Source organism: Equus asinus, chromosome 3 (assembly GCF_041296235.1).
Source record: "Equus asinus isolate D_3611 breed Donkey chromosome 3, EquAss-T2T_v2, whole genome shotgun sequence".
Classification (NCBI taxonomy): Eukaryota; Metazoa; Chordata; class Mammalia; order Perissodactyla; family Equidae; genus Equus; species Equus asinus.
The window spans coordinates 14599705-14611534 of NC_091792.1; the positions used below are offsets into that span (position 1 = coordinate 14599705).

At 44.3% G+C, this 11830-nt stretch overlaps 1 protein-coding gene across 4 annotated transcripts; it reads right to left on the reverse strand.

The window, feature by feature from the left end:
* Nucleotides 1-2227: 2227 nt before the first annotated feature.
* SMIM43 (small integral membrane protein 43) lies at nt 2228-7404 on the reverse strand. Of its 4 annotated transcripts, XM_070504700.1 has the most exons (5): nt 6843-7306; nt 5840-5989; nt 3581-3738; nt 2686-2765; nt 2228-2556 (listed from the first exon to the last, which is right to left on the reverse strand). In XM_070504700.1, exon 1 carries the CDS (start codon nt 7159-7161, stop codon nt 6970-6972), a length of 192 nt encoding a protein of 63 aa, XP_070360801.1. In that variant the 5' UTR covers nt 7162-7306; the 3' UTR covers nt 2228-2556; nt 2686-2765; nt 3581-3738; nt 5840-5989; nt 6843-6969. The 4 variants fall into 4 exon arrangements, 2 of the variants coding, with proteins under 2 accessions (XP_070360801.1, XP_070360802.1); XR_011501873.1 differs by lacking the exon at nt 3581-3738 and having other exon boundaries at nt 6843-7404; XR_006525678.2 differs by lacking the exon at nt 3581-3738 and having other exon boundaries at nt 6237-6844.
* Between the last annotated feature and the right edge of the window lie 4426 nt (nt 7405-11830).

The following is an 11830-nucleotide window of genomic DNA, read 5'->3' on the forward strand; positions in this document are numbered from 1 at the left end:
CAGTACAGTAATGGCATAAGGATGACCCTATGGAACGGAATGGAGAAGCCAGAAACAGTCCCAAACTTATACGGTATTTGACTTTTGACAGAGATGCTAAAGCAATCCAATAGGGAAAGGAAAGTCTTTTCAAAAAGTGAGAGTGAGGGGGAACTGTTCACATAAATGGGGGAAAAAAAGAACCCCAATCCTTATCTCGTACCATACCCAAAAATTAATTTGAGATGGATAATATATGTAGTAAAAGTTAAAACTATAAACCTTCTAGTCTAGAAGAAAGGATAGGAGAATATTTTTGTGACCTAGAAGACAGGCAAAAGCTTCTTACAGAGGACGTAGAAAGAAATAAACATAAAATAAAAAAGTGGATAAATTTAACTTCAAAATTACAAATATCTGGAGCCAGCCCTGACAGCTCGTGGTTAAAGTTCGGCGCTCACTGCTTCGGCGGCCGGGGATTCACTTCCCAGCTGCGGAACCACACCACCCATCTATCAGTTGCCATGCAGTGGTGACGGCTCACATAGAAGAACTAGAATAACTTATAACTAGGATATACAGCCATGTACTGGGGTTTGGGAAAGGAAACAAAAATTACAAATACCTGTTTTAAAGTCATTGTTAAGAAAATCAATAGGCTAGCCATGACCTAGGAGAAAATTATTGCAAAGCATATATCTGAGAAAGGAATAGTGTCTAGGATATATCGAGAAGTCCTATAACTCAATAATAGAGAATAAACAACCCCAAACAGGGCACTGAAACAAGATTCGAGTAATGCTAAGTGTAGAAAAATAACCAGGCATTTGAGGAAAGAATTAAACCAATACCCTTACCACCCTCATATTTTACCCAAACTCTGAATACAATGAAAGAATCATTTAATATTTTTTAAAGATAATGTTAATTAGCATAGAGACATGCCCATCAAAAAGGAAATCTGATATAAAAATAAATATTTACTTCCATCCATTAACCTCATCCTCATTAACTCTTCAAAAAATATGGGTAATAATAAGTCACTCACAAAAAAACTGAGTTACACATAATTATATTTTTATTTCACAGCCTTTTAAAAAATATAAACCACTAAGTATTTTGAAAAACATACACGGCATAATCATTTTAGCAGCCACAATATTATAAAAATAAAATAACAGAATGAATTGCACAACAGAATGAAATAATCTCTGCTGACTCACTCTGACTAGCAATACAAAATGTTCACTAGGAACGTGAAGTGGATTGACACCACCATTTTTCCATTACCAACCACCACTAAAGCCAATCACAGGCCCTATTCCCAGGAGACCATTGTGTTTACACAGGAACATGTGCAATGTGTCGATGTGAAGTTAATATCTTGAATTTAGTTCCAAAATATCATTTCTCCTCTGGGAGACAAGTTCAATGGCAACATGGAGTAGTGAAGATCACGGAACACCAAGCACATGACTGGTTCAAACCTCTCCCAGCTAGTTCTAAGCACAAGAAACAGAAAAGTGTCTACTGTGCTATACAATACAATAGCCACTAGCCGCAAGTGGCTATTTACATTTAAATTCTTTAAAACTAACTAAAATTCTTAAAATTACTTCCTCAGTCACACTACCCACATTTCAAGTGTTCACTAGCCGCATGTTGCTAGTGGCTACTGTAGGAGACAGTGAAGATACAGAACATTTCTGTCATCACAGAAAGTTCCTTTGGACAGCCCTGGATGTGGGAAGTGTTTCTTCTCCCTTCGCTTAGCCAGGATGTAGGCTGCTTATGGAAGCAGCTTTGAGAAGCAATTCTTCTCCCAGGATATTCCTAGGGTGGGGTGGAGTCAGAGAAGGGAGTCAAGTAGCGTTTCTTTTCATAGATTACCCTGCCCTGTGCATGAAAAGGATGATCCTTTTATGGGGATCAAATACACAAACCAGGCTCCACCAAAAATCTGTCAGGAAAATTAGGGAAGAGATAAACAAGGCAGATGGGGAAGTAGCAAGGTGAAACATTCTTTATCCCATTCTAAACCTCCATAAAGAGATTATGTCCACCAAGAAAGTGTGCAGGTTTCCCAGGTCCTCCTCTAGAAAATCCTGATGTGGGGCAAATATATTGGCTGAGAGAGGTCAGTCCTGGCATGTGTTTCGTGAGAAAACCTAGCATGTCTTCACTCTGCTCACTTCCTCAGAGCAGAGCCCGGTTCTTTGGAGTGTTGCCAGGCGTGAAGGAGCTGTAGTTTTGATCTGTTTCAGACCTTATACTCCTTTACAGCTGTATTCTGTAGCCAGGGCACAGACTGCTGGTTGTCCACCCAAGATCCACCATCGTCTTCTTCCTTATCAAGAGAACTCAGATTTTAGTTGAAGGCAGTTATATGTCCAGCTACAAAAATTACATTTCTCATAGCAGTAGCCAATGACACAGTCTGGCCAATGAGATGTAAGCAAAAGTTGTTAGGCTGCTGAGAAAGCTCTTTAAAGGAAGTGGATTCACACTGGCACGCCCTGTTTTCCCTTTGGGCTTCCTCCATCTTCTTGTGGGGAGTTGAAGCAACTGTCTTAGAACCTGAGGGAAAAGCCAAGGGGAGCTCAGGAGGGGCCACCTTGACCCTGATACCTGTGAGTTGCTGAACCAACACCAGCAATAGCCTGCCCCCGACCTCCTTGTCACACAAGAACAAAACGAAACCCCTACTTTGTTTAAGCCACCATTCAGTCCGGCAACTTCGAGACAGCAGTCCATCTTGATTCCCAATAGGAAAGCAAGATTCCCATCTGAAAGTGAAAAATATCTTGCCTGAAGAATCTGTATACATTCAATAAGTTCAAGTAATAGTAGAGTATAATAAAAGTTGGTATAAAAATTTTAACTTCCACCCACTCATGTCTACACAGACCAAGAGAGGAGGAAATGATTAGGCTTATTATGCGAAATAGCTGCTAGTAAGGAAAATAAGAGGATTTTTAGCTCAATCCAGCAGGAACTTTTTTCTGAGTGCCTATGATATTCTGATTACCATTCTAAACACAGGTCTGCCCTTCTGAAGACCCAAATTCCTATACGATAAGAGGCTAACTACTCAGATAATTAATGAGATCATTACTTAATCTATAACTTTATTCTGTGTAGACAAAGTAAGAAATGGAGAGTTGAGAATTTATTTCACTGATTCAAACCAAAAAAAATCAACATCAAAGATCTACAACTCAATTTTCAACTTTCCCTTGTATGTGACACACATAGCTGACAGAGAATTCCTAATCCCAGAGTTTTAATGGCAGATTTAGCTTAAATAAGCACAAGGACCTCAGAGTAGCTATACAAATTAAAAATGAAGTACAGTACTCTGCAAATGCTTTCTATATACTACATTAGTACCATTGGTATTCTAAAAGTCCCTAGATTAGTAGGTATGAGTTAGAAAAAATAAGAATTTCCCACTATCCTAAATGGTTTAACCATTTACAATGTTTAAAATTTTGGCCATTTAAAAAAATATAATTCTATTGCACTTATTTTGAAACTATAGACAAAATTGGAAACATAAAATGTCAAGCCAAAAATGGGATATTGCATATCTTTTACTCACCTACTTCCAAGTTCCCACCCCTGCAAGTGAACCAAAAACAAATCCTGGCACCTTGTCATTCCCAGAAAAGCCAGTACATGGCACACTCTGGGTAAATTTTCTCTCTTATTCTGTGGAATTGCACCAGATGGCATCAGTCCTGCATCTACAGCTGTGCCCTAAAATTGAAGTTCAGACATAGGAATCGACTTTATTAGACATTTTAGATTTTGCAGGTGTGAGTGTGATGTCATTCTCATTCAACTTAAAATGGTTATCTTTCCAAGTAGAACGGCAGATTCACCGCACGTGCAACTTCCGAAATCAGTGAAACCATTAAGATTATCCTAATAAAATTTGAAGTCATTTTAAACAGTCGAAATTCAGAAAGAACAATGAAGCAAGAACAACTGAAATAAAATACTAATATTACATAATAATCGAATTATTATGGCCCATTTCCTTATAACGTAAGAAATTCAACTCGGCTTTTAGCATTGCTGAAGAGTCACTAAAAACCTTTTATTGAAAATAAAACATAGGCATCTTCTATAATCAAGTTACACTTATATAATGAACAGTTATTTTAAATGTTGTTGACTTTTCAAATGTTTTCATGTCTAGCTCATATGTACCATGTCTTCAAAAACAGACTTTGCATAGTGATTTTCAGGACCAGGGCGTGGTCAGTGGATGGAGCAGCCAACATGTACAAGCTTGGAACCTAGACCACTGCAGGTGTCAGAGTAATAGATCAAGAACGTATACAGGTAGCAAAAGACGTGAGTACAAAAAGTGGTTTAAATTTGGGAGATCAGTCTATATTGAGTTTCGGAAAAATTATGATTTTGAATAAACGAATAGAAAAAGACAGCTCATATACTGGTGTCAAAGATTCAAAAGCGGAGTCTCTAACAAAGCAAGGACAAGGAAGGAGACCAACAGAGCGAGTTCTGAGAGCAAACGTGAGGATTCCCAGAGTTCAGGGCCAAGTTCCAAGCAGAGATTGGGCAATAGGAATTAATATTTAACTTTTGCTTGAATAAGTAGAACTTAGTAACTAATGAATTCGATTACAAGGAGGTTATAAAATGGCACTGGATACAAGATAGAAAGGCAAGCACTCCTTTTACAGGAAACAGAGTGAGGAGACCCAGCAAAGAGTTTGGGACTCTTTAATACTGGGACGGCCGCCAACTACTCCAGGAGTTCTCTAGAGCCTCTCTAGAAGACTCAGGGGTGGTTTACACCTCTAGACACCAGCGGTGCTGCCAGGAAGATTAAAGGATCACAAAATCAAGAAGTCAAGTAGGTGATTAAAATAATTTGCATTCTGGTTATTTATAAAGTATGAAGTAATTGTTTTCCACCCTTGTGAACAACTATAATTGCTAATCAATTACTCCCACGCTCATCTTCAATGTCCACATTAACCATTCAACTCTATAACTAAATGCCACCGCAGAGGTTCAACCAATCAGAGAACTATTGTTCAAAGTACAATACAGAATCACTGCGGTTGATACTGGGATTCAAACCAGGGATTCTAACCAAGTCTTGTTCTAGCCCTGATAAAGAGAGGTGTGTATATAAGTGAGAATTTGCTAATGACTTTATGTTTAAAATAAACCACTTACTTCGCTAACAACAGGTCTATTCTAGCAAAGTGAAACAGAAAAAGTGGGAAATTATCTGAATGTCTCAGGCCAGAAACTTTATCCATAATTATTCACTTAAGTGAGACTATTTTTGCCTTCCCTTGAATTATCAAAATAATTGTCTTCCATTTCACTTTCATATTATCAACTTAGGCAAAACTTAGTATGTCATTGTTTTTAGCGCTCTACGTGGTCTTCCTTTGTGCCTAAATTAATATTTTCAATATTACCGTCAAGACATGGATGGCTTATCCTACCCTAACATGACTGAACCCAAATCTTCCCTAACAGAAGATAAATTACATCTGCCTTACATATTCCACTCCAAGAACCCCTGCACTGTTTTCCAAAAGAGCAGAATGGTTATCAAAATTGCAAACATTCCTCACATCCCCGTCTACTTTCCATGATCCTCTACCCAGACACCGATTCTTGCATTCAGTTAGGCATCAGTCTGGCTTCTTGGCTCCAGTAGCAGCTCACCGGTTCTGAATGGGAGAGAGCCCTTTATTTCATTGCACCCATTTCCTCCAACCTAATCTCTCACTTTCTTAGGCCTTGAGTCTTCAGAAGTTTAGCCACAACCAGGGACAAAGTGAAACCAAGGATGGTCCCCGCTTACCATTTGCAGAAAACTTCCCTCTCGGGTTGTCAGGGTCCTCTCCAGGCAGCGTCCCCCATCACCGGGCTGTAAGCGCAGCTGCGGACCTCGGCATGCCAGTCCGGGGCTCGGCTCCAGAACTCGAGATGATGGAACTCGTGGAAAAAGTGTCTGGAAGATGAAGTGGTTATTTCCCAAACTCACATTGCCCGGAGAGTGCTCGGGGCACCCTGGTGAGTTTACTCCTGCCCACCAATCTTCCCGCAAATGCTCTAATCATGTAACTGGAAAGGACGGTCTCGCTCCTCCAGTCCTCCTTCCCCCGTTGCCCTACAACGTGTGAAGGGTCACCTCTTTTCGGCAGCCCTCCAGGGCAACCTCGAGGCATCTCCCGTACCACTCTCACTCTGACACTCACCTTCGCGTGTTCCAGATTCTAAACCCACCCGGCGCGGCAACCTGCCCGCACCGACGGGGTCGGTGGCTAGAACAGGAGTAGGGATTAAGGTGAGGGAGGGATTCCTCATAAAAAAATGGGCCACTGAATCCTCTCTCCCCGTCACCGCCAGTCGAACCCCTTTCAGTGTCTACCAAAGCGCCAGGACATTTAAAGCAGTATTTGGAAAACTTCAAGTGCGCCCGGTTTCCCTCTGCCTCCCGTCCCAAAGCCCACACTCTTTCTCAGTAATTTGGATACCTAGGTTGACATTCGACTTTGTTTGGAAGTGGCTGGACTGAATTATCTGAATAATTTAGCTTTCCACCCTTTGGGTACAAGCTAAAGTGGAGTCGGACCGGGAAGAAGAGATTTTAGGTGCCTGAAGCCACTCCGGCTCCAAAGGCCGAATTTCTCTCTTCTCCACCTCTCCCGGCCCCGGAAAAGCTCGGGCTCGGTCCCCCAGAGCACAGCGCCAGCCCAGACCCCATACGCCCCCGTCCTTGGCACCCGACCGTGCCGCGAGCCCCAGCCTCCCAAAGGAGAGAAGCCCGCTCCTCTGCCGACCCCTCGCACGCCCGAACCGACCTGCCGGCGCTGCAGCCGAGCCTGGCACCGGAACCAGGGCGGCCGCGTGGACGGAGAGTCGAGGCCGAGACCCAGGCCGGCGCCCGCGCGGCTCCGCGCCCTCCCGCCCGTTCCCGCGCCTCGTCGCTCACACCGCTTGCTCGCGGGAGAAGCCCCAAGGCTCCCGGTGCAGCGAGGGGCGACCGGGCTGGAGGGCCCCGGCCGTGCTGGCCACGGAGTTCTTCAGCTGCTTGATGACCACGAAGAGCAGCAGGAAAAGTAAGAAGAGCAGGAAGAAGAAAAGCGCCAGGTAGAGCAGAAAGTTGAGCTCCCACTCCATGCTGGAGGCGCCGGCGCCCGGTGGCCGTGCGCGCCGGGTGCGGGTTACCGCGCCGCCGCTGCTCCCACCTCCGGGGCTCCTCCCGCCGGCGCGAGGGTGCCCCGCCTTGGCCGCCTACTCCGGGGTCCGCGTTCGGCGTCCCCCAGCTCGGAGGAGGCGCGCCAAGGAGCTGGTGTAAGCTCGGCTCTCACTGTCCCCGCAGGCACGGGAGCTTCTGCTTCGCTGAGATCCTCGCCTGCGCTCTTGGCGACGCGAGCGGATTTTTCTAGGAGCGAACTTCAGCGGGCGGGGACACGAGAAGAGGTCACAGCTCAGCCTCCCAAGGGATGTTGGGGCTGGTGTTTTGCAAACGATCTTAAGATTTCCACCCCCAACATCCAGTGAGGTCCCTAGCCCCTCCCTTCCTAATTAATTTCTTTCATTATTTCCCCCCTGTCCCGGCTTTCCCAAAGGGCAGACGATGCCATGGCCCAGAGACCCGAAAGAATTAATGGTGACAAGGAAGTTGGTCTAAAGGGCTATGAGATGACTTCGTGCTGTGAGATGACGAGGTGCTGAGTGAATGCAGTTCAAGCTGCTCGCTCTTTCGAGCCGCAGGCGCGCTCAGGATAAACTGCGCTTTTCTGTAGAACAGGTCATTTGGAAAAGCATTAAGAATAAAACGCACTTCAAAAGCTATATTGTACAAAGCTTTAGAATGTTAACTTGAATTGCAATTTCCTTGGTGAAAAGCAAAAACAAAACGACGACAAAAAACAATTTACTTAAAGTTGTCCTTTGAGTCCCTCACGCCTCTCTGTATTTGATTAGGATCACCCAAAGCCCAGGCGCCGCAGCTCTTACAGTCAGATGTCAGCCAGGGCCGCAGTCGTCTGAAGGCTTGTCTGGAGCTGGAGGATCCAAGATGGCTCACTTACATGGCTGGCAAGCAGTGCTGGCTGTTGGTGGGAGGCCTCAGTTCCTTCCCACGTGGGCTTCTCCACAGGGCTGCTTGGCTGTCCTCACAACGCTGTGCTGGCTTTCCCCAGAGCAAGTGATCCAGGAGAACAGGGCAGAAGCTGTGGCACCCTGTATGGCTAGCTTCAGAAGTCATCTACCATCACTTCTGCAATATCCTGTTAGTCACACAGGTCAGCCCTATTCACTGGAGTCGTCGAAGGACGTGAACAGCAGGGGGTAAGGATCGCTGGGGGCCATCTTGGAATCTGCCTATCAAACCTGCTAATACAACAGGTTATCCTTACCTACTCTGTGGACCTCCAACTTTATTTCATTCTTTATCTGTGATGATACGGGAGAGCCCCCTGGACTGAATTCAGGGCATAAGGACTGACATATACTTCCCAGATTATTTAATGGGCTGCCGGTAATAAATGGCTGTTCCAGTGATGTCAGAGGGCTCAAAGAAACAGGGAGGAATGGAAAAAGCTGTGAACTGGAAGGCTCCAGGACCTGATTCTAGTCCAGCCCCACCTGTCAGTGATCCACTCTACTCTCTCTCCCCTCACCTGGAATACACCTTGCTTTCCTTTTCCTGGGCTTTGTTGTGAGGATCGAAAACAGTAGGATGTTGAGCAAGAGTGTGTTTTGCTAGGTAATGTCAGATACTATTATTACTGTGTTACTGAGAGTCTCCAATGTTATAGACAACTGTACAAAATTTCCAGGGGGGCTGGCCCAGTGGTGCAGTGGTTAAGTTCCCACGTTCCACTTTGGCAGCCTGGGGTTCACCGGTTCAGATCCTGGGTGCAGACCTACACACTGCTTATCAAGCCATGCTGTGGCAGGCATCCCACATAAAATAGAGGAAGACGGGTGCAGATGTTAGCTCAGGGCCAGTCTTCCTCAGCAAAAAGAGGAGGATTGGTGGCAGATGTTAGCTCAGGGCTAATCTTCCTCCAAAAAAAAAAAAAAATTTCCAGGTCCTAGGCCTCTCCACCGAGCATCTTATGGTGTAAGGAATCTCTCTCTCTCGATAACATTATTGATCCACCTTGTAGACTGTGGAGTGCTGGAGCAGGCTCATAAAATTTTTTTCAAAACTTTTGCAAGCCATTTGTTAAAATACAGCTATTATTAAAAATCAAATCGTATGAACTTATAATTAAATAAACAACATTAACAACAAACCTAATAAATACTCAAAACTCATCACTTCCTAATTATTTTACTACTTTTTATTTCACTATTTACTTCAAAATTACCTGTGCACTGGAGGTTATTTACATCTGTTGTAGCCGTATGGCTGAAATATTATATAACAGTATGTTACTGTACCTCTCTTCCCAACTGTGTTCAGATGCTATGTGGGTAGCCTGAAATTGGCCCCGGTGGGAGTGTTTGCCCTGTGGAAATGTACAAATGCTACAAATCAGGGCCAGAGAGCCAGTCGTTAAAGTTTTACCAGCTCACCACTGCTAGCAGGGCTATTGAGGAAAATGTGAAGTCTTATACAAGTAAAGCAGAGATTTGAGATTTTTTTGACTACCCAGACTCCATACACCTCTGCTCTAAGCACTACATCTTCCTACTGATAGAATTCTCCATTTTATGTACTCTTGACAAGAGGACAGATCCCAGTGATGGCTTTCCATTGCCACCACATTTATGGAAACCAAAGGGGTGAGGTACATCTTTTACTCACAGTGCAGGGAGGAAGGCAGGAAGAGCCATGCCAGAAACTCAGCCAAATATCCTTGATTCCAGGATTCCAAAGCTTAGGAGCAGATGGAACAGGAGGAAATGTTTGGAGATCAGATGCTCCCAGTGGCAGAGGAGTTCTGAGGGCCAGACCAATCCTGGGAGTGACCTGGGCGTGGCTCTTGCTGCCTGACTCCACAGCATCCTTGACTCTAGCCCTATTCCCAAACTTGGTCCTTCTGCCTCTTTTCTATTCTCTGAGCTTCTACTGGTAAATCTCCTTATTACAGCAATGCATAATGGTTAATGCCAGCTTGCAGATGAGAATACTGACTGATGAAGAAAGCGTTACTTACACAGCTTGCATATATTAAGTACTCATAATCAATAAGGTGTTTGGTGGAAAAGACATATGCCATTTGGCACATTGCAATCCAGATATCCAAGCCATCAAAGGATGGAAAGAGAAGTTAAGTGAACTGCTCAAGGTCGCACAGCTAGCAAGTGGCAGAACTGGGATGCAAACCCAGGGAGTTTGGCTTCAGAGCCAGCACTCTTAACCCCTATGATATACTGCCTGCCTCACAGGGAAAAGTACCCTTTTCTTGTGCATGACCATCAAATTAATGACGTATGTTTTTTCTTTTGGGTGTCAAACTTAAAAGAAACACATTTCAAGAGACAAATACCTTCTGCTTACACACATCTCAGCTCCTTCCTTTGAAATCTTGAAAGTCAAAGCTTCAAATGAGCCAGTGTTCACCTGCAGAATGCTGGGGAGAGGCCAAGGGGTGAAGGTTTTGTGTCGCCAAGCTCAAAGCCATTCCAGTCTTCCTAACTATAACTATTTAGATTGCCCATTTATCTTAGCAGCTTAAATGGATTTATAAATATTAACTAATAAATCCTTAGATTCACTCTCAATAGAATTTGTATTTAAAATCATATTGTTGCCTCTAAAACAATTTATTACATTTATTAGATGCTCCCAGTGCTTTGCAGCCTCTGGTCATAATTATACACCTCATAAGATGGTCTCAATTTCAGTTCGTGTTGTTATAAACGACTCCATAGAAATAAGACACAATCTTTCTCTGCATAAATATGCATATTAATGGAAATCCACAGAAAGAAAATCCATGCATTTTTAAAGGCAGAAAAGACCCCCACTATAGATAAGAGGAAAGCCCTATGCCCAGACTGGTAGGGTGGAGGGAGGTTGTGTCACTACAGTCCCATACCACAGAGTGGACCCCACATACGCTCCCACTTAACACAGCAAGCCTCATCCACCACTCTGTGTCACACTTTGTGCGCGTCTTTCAGCTCCTCAGTCCCCTCCGCAGGAGCTTCAAAACAACTGGATGTTGCTGAGGGCTGCTGCCATTCCTGGCCACGGGACAGGGATAGAGGGTGGAAGGACAGGGGTCGCCATCCCTTTGCCTGCCACGCTCCTCCCCACCCTCACCGCTGATAAGGACAGGGCTTTTATCATCACCAACATCAAAGGTATTTATGAGAAGCATTAATGCGAGCACTAGAAGAGTGTGTTTTATAAATGTGCTTCTCTGAAGAGTCTAAAGACCTAAGAAAACACCCAAGAAGCCCTGTAAAAATCTACTGGCTGGACTCCAGGATGGAACCTACCTGGACTTACCTGTTGGGGGCCTCTGGAGGACAGAAGCACCTTCCCGAAGATAGGAACAGGATGAGAGTAGGAGAGTAGAGGAAAAGAGATTTCCAGGTACCTTTCTAAGATTGACTCAATTTGGCCTGAAATGAACCCAAAAGAAATGGAAGAGATATTTTGCACCATGCTCTGGCCTCAAAATGTGTTGTTGACCATGACTAGTAGCACGGGTTCTTAGGTAACCGCACACCTTTGCAGGTGCTGTGGAGCGTAAAAATTAGACTACAGGTACATGGATTCTGCTCAGATGGGGAGTTCTTTAAGGCACCCATGCATGTGCTGGGGATGTGGGCCATACATTATGGAAGCTCTGCCCTAGTTAGTCAGGGCCTGAATCAG